Here is a 12221-nt window from a genome sequence, read left to right as displayed (position 1 = left end):
GCAAAATTTGCTAAATAACCCCAGAAAAACAATACCTGAGATGATACAGGCTTAAGCTAATAAGGTGGTATCATCATCCATAGAGACCGCTGCCAACATTGGCTTACTGGCCACTAAGACAGGAGGGCGGCATTACTTCCAAAACCTCCAGCTAATTAGTTTGAGAAGCTTGTAGAACGAGTCCCAACATGGTTTACCCACGTCATAAAGTTTAAAAGGCAATTTTACCAAATATTTTAAGGTGTGTAAGGTTCAGACAAACATAAATATGTTTTAGAAATGCTTTAATATAATCTCATTCCCTCTCATTATTCAGGTATCCAGCAAATAGAAATCATTTTGCTGGTCCTAAGTGATCTAAAACAGGAAAACCTTAGTCTGATCTAATGTCAGTGAGAAAATAAATGGACATGTGTCTTTTTATAGAGTGCTAATATCTGGTTACAACTGTATCCCATAAATCAACCAGAAAAAGAATACAAAAAAAAAAAAAAGGAATCACAGAAAATCGAAGAAAAAGAAAAAAGATCTTCAAGTTTATAATAATTCTTACATCACATTTAACTTCTGTAGGTTTCAAGACTTTGTATATTCCATTCTACGTCTGCTGTGACATTTACACGAGTACTTGAATGTCTCATGTGCCGGTGGGTGAGCTGCTGATTGACCTTTTGGGCCAGCCATCAGCTCGCAGTCCATCATAATCCTCATCTTTTTCAATCAACAGTATAATCCTCGACTCCATCAGTGTTATCGGATACTACTGTGAGCCCCTTCCTGACGGGAGACCATCAGGGACGGGGAACCACGGTGAATAAGGTGCTAGTAGCTATTTAAATGCTATTCTGAAGCCACTAAATTATGTATTTGATTTGCTGTATCTCGCCCACCAAAGCACTTGGTTTGATTCCATAACTTGTTGTTTTTTTTTCTCTGCTATTTGCTTTTAACATAACAGTATGTGGATAAATGATCATTGCCATTTAGAATACTTCTTTTCACTGCCAAGCAAATATTTTTTTTCACTCAGACACACTCAGAAAAAATAAAAAAGTCCACATGTGGCATTCGACGTAAAGGTTTACAGAGAACAGGACGGACTCTTGGACCAGCGGGGACCTTATTTGCAGATGCTCGTGGATGTGCGAAGGAATGTCCTTCTTCCGCGCTCCTCTTCCTCTCTTCTGAGCAGTCTGTTGTGAGGAGGGGTTGGTATTGCTGAGTGGCCGCTCCGTCTCCATCGTGTGCTTTGTTAACCTCAAAGATGCCAGAGGAATAACCGAGTACTTTAACGGACGGGTGGGACAAAAATATATATAGAACTTGGAAACTTAAAACATCAAACAACCCTTGCAGTTTCTGTAAATGGCACATTTAAATTCTTTTTTTCTCCCCCCACAAAAATTGCAACAGTAAAAGATTTTTTTTCATTTTAAATGCTCTGTATTTACCCCTTTCTCCCCTCTATGGATTGATCAGACATAAAACATAGGATGACACAGTTTAGATGGCTGATGAAGCACTTGCATCTTGAGCCCAGTGGTGTTACTTTCTGGGTAAGTGTATAAACAATTAGCTACTCTGTCTAGTCTCCAGCACACATCATTATCTGGGTTCTTAATTTTTTTTTTCCCCTTTTGTGGACTAGCACAAGCTCCCAGCATCAAGACCGAGAAAAGAAAAGGCAATATCAGTTCAGTTCAGCTTGAAATCTATTCTGTTCAGCCTTGGTGCAGGAAAACGATGGCAACTAGCCCTAAGAAAGTGTTATTCTAGACTATCAGATCCAAAAAGTCTTCAAATCATTTGTAACGGGTCGGTTGGACATTTTTTTTTCTTTCGAGTGGAGGTTTTAGCCTCGTCTCTCTCGTTGTATAAATGCTTTGAGGGGTGAGCGTGATCCAACAAGCTCACCCTGCGGCCTGCTCAGACACACAGGCAAGCAGAGGCATACGGTAACAAAACACGGTCAACGACACCCGTGCCTGCGAGAACAGGCCGGGGTTTAGCGCAACTTAACAGTTCGGCCCGTGTCACCGAGTCCCTCCAGGTCTTTTGGCATTCGCTCAAAAAAAAACAACTGTACAAACGAACTGATTTGCACGTTGATGCTTGAAAAAAGTATATTAAAAACAAAACCCTGGCTCTCTTCCCTCCTGCTCCTGTATGCTCCTCTTCCTTCTGACCCAACTCTCCCGCGCGCCAAACAGTGAACATCCTCCCCAACATTTACGGCGCCGCTGTCGGGACACCTGCTGCTAGGAGACGAAGAGGGCAGCGAGGAAGAGCATCGTCATGGTGAGGAGAAGTCGGTCCCTGGATGGACTGCTTCCACTGACGCTCTTCTCCAGTTTTGGAACAAAGGGGTTGAATTCATCTGGGAAACGAAGAACAGAAAAATTACGTATGCTGGGCAATAAATCGAGATTTTAAAAAACATCGAGATAATTTTAAAAGAGACGTAAGATGAGACTATATCGTTTATATCGAGACGGTCTATGTTACGTTATAAATAGGATTTTTTTGAGTTTCAATAGGTTGTTTTCAAGCCATTTCTCATATATATCTACAGCTGTTAAAAAATGCGCCTGTGAGACATGAAGCTTTAATTCAGAGATGCCTTTTTATAATTACTTTATGAAAAGAAAAACATATCGACATAAATATATAACAGCATTCAGCCTATTTTTGGTCCATATCACCCAGCCCTATTTCAAACACCTTATCCCACCACCAATTACTTTATTTTACCTTTTTGTTATGTGTATTTTAGAACTAAGAATAAGATTTTGACATTAAACAGTTTTTATCCAAACCAGTGCACAAATAGAAATATGTCAGTGATACGGAAATAGTCTTAAGTTATGCCGGGTTCACACGGCAAGATAATCATGCCCTGATCTTCCCCTTTCAACAATCTTAAGAGCCACCCCGATAATCTGGATGACCTTAAAATAATCTTAAGAGATATTCCTGCTGTGTGTGTGGTGTGTTAAGATTGATCTGGTCTACTAGGAAGCACGTCGGGACCGCTCCCAACTCAAATCAGGATTATTCAACCTGTTGGATCGTCTTGGCCCGATATCCTAGCGTGCAGCCAATCGGAAAGAGAGGTGAAATAAACCAGGAGAACCCCCCCCCCCCCCCCCCCAACAACAACTCACCTCTATATCACGGTGCAGCAAACGTAGAGCCCTGTTTGCGTTGTCTCCACTCCATTAACCAATGCCTTTTATTTTTTCTGTTTTGTTTTCCGTTAAAATTGGTCCAACCAAAACTATCGCTATTGTTCATGTTTATTTGCTCTGGCCTCACGTTTGATCGCCCATCTGACTTCTGAATGTTACTGAGCGAAATCTGTTCGAGTGTGGTGTGTTTGCCGAACACAACAAACTGTATGAGCAAACCTGTTATATGTGCTTTTTATCAACATGTGTGGGGTCTTACAGGTTTTAAAATCAGCCAACAGTTTTAAAATATTAACATTTGAACAAGATAATACCATTAACACACCATTATCAAAAAAATATGGCTATAAACAATGAACTGAAGAAGATTTAATCCTTTTCCATTAGTACCTGCACAGCAACTCAAAACGGCTCTACTTGACTCGACATGAGTAATTTTCCATTACAGAGGAGTTCCACCCTAAGTTGAATAGTGCAGGCATAACAAGGCGGTCCAAAACGACCTGGTTTGTAAGCGACATCCACCGTCTCACCACCAAGCACAAAAATGTCTGGACCTCGCGGAAACACCGTGATGTTGATTTTAGTGTTGCCATTTTCCTTAAAGCTCGGAATAACGCATGCCTCCTTTGGTGAGATTTTACACCAGCTTTCCCAAGCAATGATTTAAAATACTTTTCTATAATCTACTTATACTACTTATAGACTATAGAGGAAATTTGGTTCTATGTGTTTTGTTTGATCTCACGTAAGCATGGTATAATATAAAAGCTTCAGAAAACAATCTACAATTACATCAACTATTTAACTACCAGGATAATTAGGCTGATATGCAGGAGGATAAGTAAATGGGTGCAAAATGGTTTGTTTATTGGTACCCGATGGAAGTAAAATGGGGCAAAATGGCAAAAACCATGGTATAAAAATGGGGATGAAAATTGCAGATAAGCAAAACACTTGCTTGCGCAGAAAATGACTCAGCCAAAAAGTGAATTAAAATATTAAATTAGCCTTATATGAAATTGCAGTTGTTATCACAGAGCTTTATTGTCTTAATATAGACACATTTCTAATACAAACCTTCAGCCAGAGATACACTGTAGGTGCTGTAAGGCTGCTCCAGCTCCAGGCACCTACACCTGGTAGTGATCTAAAAATAGTTTGCAGTCTTTTGTTCAGGACTAGACATCAAGTGTTGATGTCTAATCAATGAACAAAAAGAAGACGAAGCAGAAAAAAACGAAGGCAGACAGCTCGCTGCACGCCTGCACCTCCGAGACACGTTCAGCCAAAGACACACTCTACAGTCACTTGATTAATGGACTCGGAGACGAGACAGAAGCACAATTTTTCCGTCTGTACAAAAGTCAGCTGAGGCTGATTAGCCATTCTGTTTGCGGCCCAGTGACAAGGAAATAAAGTGGTGATGTTCTCGGTGTTCTCCACCTGGCGCTGTATCCAGCTCCAGAATATTTCCAGGCGCCCTATGAGTCAAACAGCAGAGTAATGGCTGGCTGACACCTGGCTTTAGAGCCAGCCTCTTCTGGTATGCACTGCTGGCCAGTCTAATGAGGTCTATGCAGCGGTGGCCCCCAGGTTAAACGCTTTGCCCGACCGTGCGGCTCAGGGGGGGGTCAGGACACTCTGTTAGCTCTCTGTGTTTCTTTGCCGCTGACTGACAGAGGAATGTGGCTTTAAATACACAATGAGCAGACTGGAGAGGATCTGGCACAACTGGTTCTAAAATCTGGCTCTACGCCTCGTTGCATTCACACACACGCACCTATTGTCTGTTGTCTGTCACAGGTAACAAATAATTGATGGCGGACACCGTTTGTGGGACGTTCATGACTTTGTGTCACGCTATGCCACAGTACCGTTGATGTAAACATCGTTGAGTACACCTGTAGAGCTTTAGCTTTGTCAACAACGAGTAGAAAGTAGCTGCCTTACAATTGACAGAGTCACACCACTAGAGATTGATTATTCAGATGTTTTTTTAAAGTGAATCAGCGTGTGCATTAATCTGGTTTCTTTCTGTCACAGGATAGTTTTTTTTCATTCTCACTAAATGCATGCTCGGTAAAGTCAAAGGCTAAATGTAAGTGACTGTCCAATGTCACCACAGGCTCGTCCAGAATCCAGAATCTTTTATTGTCATTATGTCACCATAATGAAAATAGTAGCGAGACACTGGCTCAAAATTCACACATAAAACACAGACACAAACAAGACATGGTGGTCAAATAGTTGAATGCATTGACAACCCTTCCTGAGAAGCTAAAAGCGCGCAAATAGTCCTTAGCATCTGATAAGATTTAAATGTTCGAGCCAAAAAAGACAGATAGCAGTCACTTTACAGAATGACGTAAATACATGTGCAATTGCATGAATGTATCAGACAAGACACTCACGGAGAGGTTGAGAAATATCCAAATAATCATTAGCAAATTTTAACGTGCAAGTTATTCGATGCTCATGTCAAAAAGACAGGAAGCAGTCAGATTACAGGATGAGGTAAAATATGTTGTGGAAATGCATGAAGGTATTGGACAAACATTCACAGAAAACAAAGTTAAAAGTGTTCAAATAGTCATTAGCAAAAATGTGAATTTTCACATTGAAGAACAGTGTAATTTGCATGGATGTCCCAACAAGCACTCCTTGAGAAGCTAAATATATTAAATTCAATAATATTATGCCGTCTTTAAATGTTTTTTTTTCCACTATGTTATTTTGCTAAAGATGAGTAGATCAGGTTTTCTTTTCTTTGGGGTTTGCTGATTAATGTTTTGGCAGATTTTTTTCAATCCTAAACTGCTGTCTTACTGCTATGCATGCTTGTGTCACATGTGTTACAAATGAAGCACCTGAGAGGAATTCCTTTATAAATTAATTCCTGAAACCACTTTCAAGCATTTGTTCAGCAACGTGTAATGGGATAATGGTGAGGAATCCAAAGGGATATCAGGACAGGGTGTGTTACCTCTGCTGTAAAGTTATAATATAATTTTATTCATTTATTCCTATTTTTTAAGGATCAACAGAATGTCTAAGAATTCAGTTTCAATGTTTTTTGCTTCCACCAAGTGGTTATATAATAACAAGCCAAATTAATCAACAAGGAAATAAAGCTATTGCAGTTTTATGCCTCTGGCATGAAATTTGAGATCCTCTTCACAGTGCAGACAGAGCAATGTAATGTGAGATTGACAAATGTTATTATAGGGTCATTGCTGCAATCTTTGAGTTGTAATTTCTGTGACTGTGAAGCAAGGGTGCCCACGTGGAATATGCATGGCCTGTATGAGCTGTTGAACTAATGTGGACGAGTTCTTCCTGGTATAATAAGAATAAGAATTTCTTTAATGTCCCACAATGGGGAAATTAATGTGTGAGAGTGGCAAAGACACACAATTATTAATGATTCAGAAAAGAAAAAAAAAAGAATACAAGAAAAGCAAACTGTCTAATCTAAAGTTAGCTCTAAAGGAAAACACCAAGAGTTGAATATAAGGGTAATATCAGACAAAATATTGAAGTTATTTGATAGTGGAAAAAAGAACTCCAAGGTATTTACCTAACACACAACGATAATAATAATAATATAAAAGTACCCTGTAGCAGCCAGGCTTATCTGGTGATCAAATTGTGTACATTAGAGTCAAATGCAGGCCGCTAGTTGTCTGCATTTTCAGTGGGGAAAATAAAAAACTGTGGGTTTTAGTAACAAAGCTATAACCAATGATTCTGTGACAGCGATTATTCTTTATATCTTAGCTAAAGCCACTCCAAACCTTAAGGGAATGTCTAACTGTGACAACATTTTAATGAATCTCCCTTGCACAGACTTCTGTGTCATCTCTCTTTTGAATCAAGACGAGAGAACGATTGGGTTTACAGGCTTATGTTCTGCGGCCATATGTTGTGACCATTTCACAGCGTTTTCTAAATGAAATCAAGTAAAACTCATACATCATAAGAGGTTTGCAATAATCCACAGATTAATAATAATTGAAGTCAACTGGTTTTCTTATATAGGAACACTTTTGACCAATCTGTATAATCTGACCCAATCTGTATAATATGATTGAACTTAACTTTGTAAAGTGCCTTGAGATGACATGTTTCATGAATTGGCGCTATATAAATAAAATTGAATTGAATTGAATTGAATTGAGATGCATGCTCTGAAGGAACATTACAGCTACATTAGAAGTGTGTTTCTTTCAATCGAGTTTTTTATTTTATTGGGACAACACTGTTCTGACAAGTTTGTTCTCTAATCCTTAACAGGGCTCAACAGTGGCTGAAAGCAGAAGTCTGTAGTTCACCTAATTAATAATTTCACTACAGGAAGCTGATTTTATTGATGTATTTAGGTGTAAGCGCTGTAAATTTGTGATATTTTAAGAAACGACCCCTGGTTTCAGGAAAATATTTTGTTTTTAGGGTTCAGATATATACCTGAGACAGGAACAGTGAGGTCCCGGTGACACAGCAGTGAAATTCAGCATCTCATTCAATTCCTCTGTGAAATGGCAGTTATAACAACACTGTGCTTCAGTTTTTTTTTTTTTTTAACTCCACCATTAAAATAGTGTTCATACAAAGATAAAAAAACATGTTTCACCGCTGTGTGCAAGTTTATATTAAGGGATATACAGTATGTCGTGTTGATCAATTACTGTGCAGCCACGAAACAGATGGTTCCCCTCAAGGAGGAGTTAAAAATGACCTTATAAAGAGAAGTCTATAAACCAGCATCGGTCGCAGTTATTGAGTTACAGATATAAATACAAATAAAGCTGAAAGGCACCTCAGAGCATCTTTAATGAGATGCTGCCTGACTGGCTAATATCCACACTTTTAGAACAACACCCTGCACATCAATATAAAGACAACGCATTGTCTTTTTAAAGATGATAAAAGTTAAGGTCTCTGATCAAGGACACATAGGTGCAAACTTTTTACATTTCTAAATGCAAACATAAGCCAGGCTGAAGAGTCCTGTGCATGAATATATTCAGGCACACTAGATAGAAATATGAGTTTGAGTTTACAAAGAGTCCTAATAAAGAAAGTCTAATTCTGTTAAACCCTTTAAAACTCTTCCAAACTTCAATAACATATTTTCATGTGATTTCAGTTCATGTCCAAGACAGAGTGAGACAAGTTCTGAATAATAAATTGATGTCCGAATAAGAAAGAGAAGCGATTTTGAATGAGTTGTAATGCCATAGTAAAATGGCAAAGCTTTTTTTCTGGGCAGCTGTTTGAAACTATAATTATGTACTTAAATAGAACAGAGTCTTTGTATATGTTCATGCAAATATATATATATATATAAATAAATAAATCAGGATACTGGTCAAGTGGAGGGAAAGAATGAGCGTCAGGACTGAAACAAATACTTAAAACAACAAATTCATGAGATCGTATTTATCAGAGACATAATAATAATAAAAAAGGAACATTGTGTGCCTTTGTGAAATAAATGTCAGGAGAACAACAGAAGGTGTGGCGCGCCATTTAAAAGGACACAGTATTTCAATGTAGGCCGTTCATTCAGGCAGCTAGAACAGAGAGCAACACTTTGACAGGAACAGGTCAATCCACTTCTTGGCCACTTGTTTCACAGCAAAACTTTTTGAGAGACAAAATTAAGTCGTACACTACAGGACATCAATTCATACCCACCTTGGGGATATTTTGTTAAATCAGTAAAGAGGCAAACAGACATGTGTTTGAATAGATATAAAAGGACCAAAGCATTAAAAACATATATTTATATTACAGAAAGTTAAGGTGAGCTTAGATTCTTGTAGTTCAAAGGGTCAGCACAGGTAGCCCTTCGTGTGTCATGGTACTGATGTAGTTCTCAGTTTTTAAAAGGTTGCTGACCCCCTGCTCTAAGATATTCAGAGCTAATGGAAACTGTAGAGGCTGCTGAAAGAACACGGTCATATATAATCACAATATGATCATTTTTAATTTGTTTATTGTCTGACGCAGCTGATATGTGTTGTCCATTAAGGCACACAGAAAAAAAACACAGAAACTGGTGTCCACATTAGTAATGCTAACTGCTCTATTAGTGGAAAACAAGATGCTAAAGACAGCTTAAGTTGATGTCACCTCTCTACACCCTAGTATTACAGCAACTGCTCTCTCTCTCATACGCAGAGGGACATCTCACTGGGAAAAAAAACGAGTAAGCTTGATTTCTGACACGGATATATAACCTGACGCTGCCCACAAAGATCCCCAAACACGCAAATTGCGCAGAGAAGCTGTAATTGCCAAAGTAAACGCCATTAAAGAGAAAGCTTCAGATTTCGCCCCTCTGATGGCCGGGCACGCTCATCGGATGCAGTAACCTTCGCCAACGCAGCGGGTAAGTGAGCATCCTCCCACAGAAATCCATCCGTAATCACGCGGCTGGACACGGAGCTGAGAGCTCCTTTCCATCTGCGTTGTAAATAAAATCTAAACGAAATCTAACACCGCATGGCGTATCCAGGAGGGAGCTGTGGACACTGATTAACGGGGGCAGCGCCCAGGAAATAAACTATGAGCAGAGAAGGAGGGGAAAGAGAAGGGAAGCTTACAGCGTGTGCCTGCATCATCCCGGGAAGTTCAGACAGATTTCCACTTAGGGCTGCCTGAACACCATTTGCGATGTGATGAATCTAAAGATCAGTCAGGGATGGAGTGCAGATAACAACTACATGTCTGTTTACAGTTCATTTCAAAACTCCCAGCTGAATTCATAACTCTGTCTGATGCAAGCCGCGCTGTTTATTTAATGAGGAGCAAAACATTTCAGGTGAGAATAACCAGTATAAAAACATGGTTGAAATGCGCTCAGCTACTGTGTCAGAAGTTCAGGCCCAAGACTGTTTGCAATATTTAAAGAGAAAAACAAACATTTGGGGAAATTAAATATTGGACTGAGTGAAATATGTTTAAGGGTTAGGCTTTTAAACCGAAGAACACCGTCAAGCATGGTGATGGTAGTATCATGGCGTGGGACTGTTTCACTTCCAGTGGTTCTGGTCTGTTGCCTTAAATTTATAGAATAAGGAAGAACCTCCACAGTCAACTTCTCAATACTTGGAAACGATTGACTGTAACAGCAGGAAAATAATCCTCCACACGTAGAGCTAAGCAATATGGACCAAAAATAATATCTTGATATTTTTAGGCTGAATGCCGATATACATCTGGAGAAGTATTTGTTTTCATAAAGTAATTATAAAAAAGGCTTCTCAAAATCAAAGCTTTATCCCAAATGTCTCACAGGCACAATTTTAACAAACAGCTTTAGATAGATATGAGAAACAGCTGAAAAAAAATTCCCTACCAGAATACATAGAAGTATAATTATAACGCAACATGGACCATCTCGATATAAACAATATGATATCATCTTATGTCTTTTAAAAAATCTTGATATTTTAAAAATCTCGATAATATTGCCCAGCCCTACACACACCAAAACTATGTAGTTTTGAATGACGATTCATGCTGATCCTGAAGTAGATAAACCAGGCGAACATTAAGCTTCCTGAATGGCTCTAACCTGAATCCTATGAAAATCTAAAGACTATATAGAAAAACCAGGTCAGGAAACAACCGGCTTTACAATTTCTGATAAAACGTGATCAAATATTTGGCCAGAATTACACCAGAAGGTTGTTAATGGCTACACAATTCCTGTAGTTTCTCTAAAAGTTGTTGAAAACCTTTTTCCCATGTATATATTTCAGCCTGTATGTATAATTGTGACTGTATTTGGATTAGAAAAAAAGTTACAATAAAAGAAAACCTGTGTGCTGGATTATTGTTTTATCACGATTTTCAAAACTGTTTTGTGTAGTATACCAACCCATGGAAACAACTGTCATCAAATGCATCGTGGAAATATTTACTCTGTTGCAAGCAGAATATGCCTCCCTACAACATATTACTTGCTTATAAAAATAAATAAAAAACAGTTTTTATAAATGTGACAGCATCTATTTAAAAAAAGGTATATTAAAAGAGGAAAAAACTCAATTTCACACATCAGAAGGTGAATAAACCGATTTTAGGTGACTTTCTTCCTCACTGCACTGCTACATGTGCTCCAGGGGGGAAAAATGTAAGATGGGAATTAGAGGGCAAAAAGGAGTGGGGAAAAAAAGATGGAGGGAAAAAAAATTATTGAAAAATGATGGGAGGACAAACAGAGACTGAGAGGAATTTCAACAAACCTGGATGACCTAGAGCTATTTGCTGCAGCCAGTCGGGAGTTTTCTCATGACGGCTATTAGAACAAACTCGATTTTTGCACAAATGCAGATGTGCACACAAACACGGCAACAGTGCAACATGTTTTATGAGCTACATTAGTTATGTACACCCTGGTTGTGTAATATTTGGGCTTGGTGTGCATGTTGGGTTTCAGTTGATGCTCTGTTGCCATAACAGAAACAGTCAGCCTCGTTACCCATGTTTCCAAAGCGTATCGAACACTTATTAATTGCGGTTGTTCAACGTTTGCAACCAGAAAACAGTCAATTTTGTGTTTGCTTTCTTTTTTTTTTTATCAATAAATACCAGTTCAAGCTAAATCAGGTCAAGCGGGAGGCGTTTTAATGACTCAGCAGGTAACTACATGAAATCCGAGGCAGTTTCTTTTTTCTGAATGACTTATTTTTCTGCTTTTTCTGCGACGAATCATCACGAAACTCTGTGTTCTTCGCTAATCTTCTGGAAATCTGCAGAAGAGGTGTGAAACGAAATATTCATGCAGTCGCCTAGCAGGATCAGCAGTTTGCCAAGCCAGCTGGTGCTTGTGAAGTTAAACGGGAGGAATGTGAACTGGGAAAACGACACATTTCAACCCTCGTCAAATCTGCACGGTCACTCCGATGTCTCGTATCAGTGACCGACTTATTGCTATCCCAGGAAACCTCTGAGCCCCACGTGGTCTGGGAGGACCTCTTTATGTCTGCTCCATGATCTGCATGATGGTGCAGGCTTTAA

At 39.0% G+C, this 12221-nt stretch overlaps 1 protein-coding gene across 3 annotated transcripts in view; it reads right to left on the bottom strand.

The window, feature by feature from the left end:
* Positions 1-508: 508 nt before the first annotated feature.
* efna3b (ephrin-A3b) overlaps positions 509-12221 on the bottom strand; it is a 118476-nt gene continuing 106763 nt past the window's right edge. For all 3 annotated transcript variants that reach the window (XM_021318158.2, XM_012865835.3, XM_012865834.3), the window contains exon 6: positions 509-2377. In XM_021318158.2, the coding sequence (XP_021173833.2) occupies positions 2259-2377 (119 nt within the window). In that variant the 3' untranslated portion in view covers positions 509-2258. The remainder of the gene's footprint in view (positions 2378-12221) is intronic.

The sequence above is a fragment of the Fundulus heteroclitus genome, chromosome 3 (assembly GCF_011125445.2).
Source record: "Fundulus heteroclitus isolate FHET01 chromosome 3, MU-UCD_Fhet_4.1, whole genome shotgun sequence".
In the NCBI taxonomy this organism is placed as follows: domain Eukaryota; kingdom Metazoa; phylum Chordata; class Actinopteri; order Cyprinodontiformes; family Fundulidae; genus Fundulus; species Fundulus heteroclitus.
This window is presented reverse-complemented; position numbering and strand designations above follow the sequence as displayed.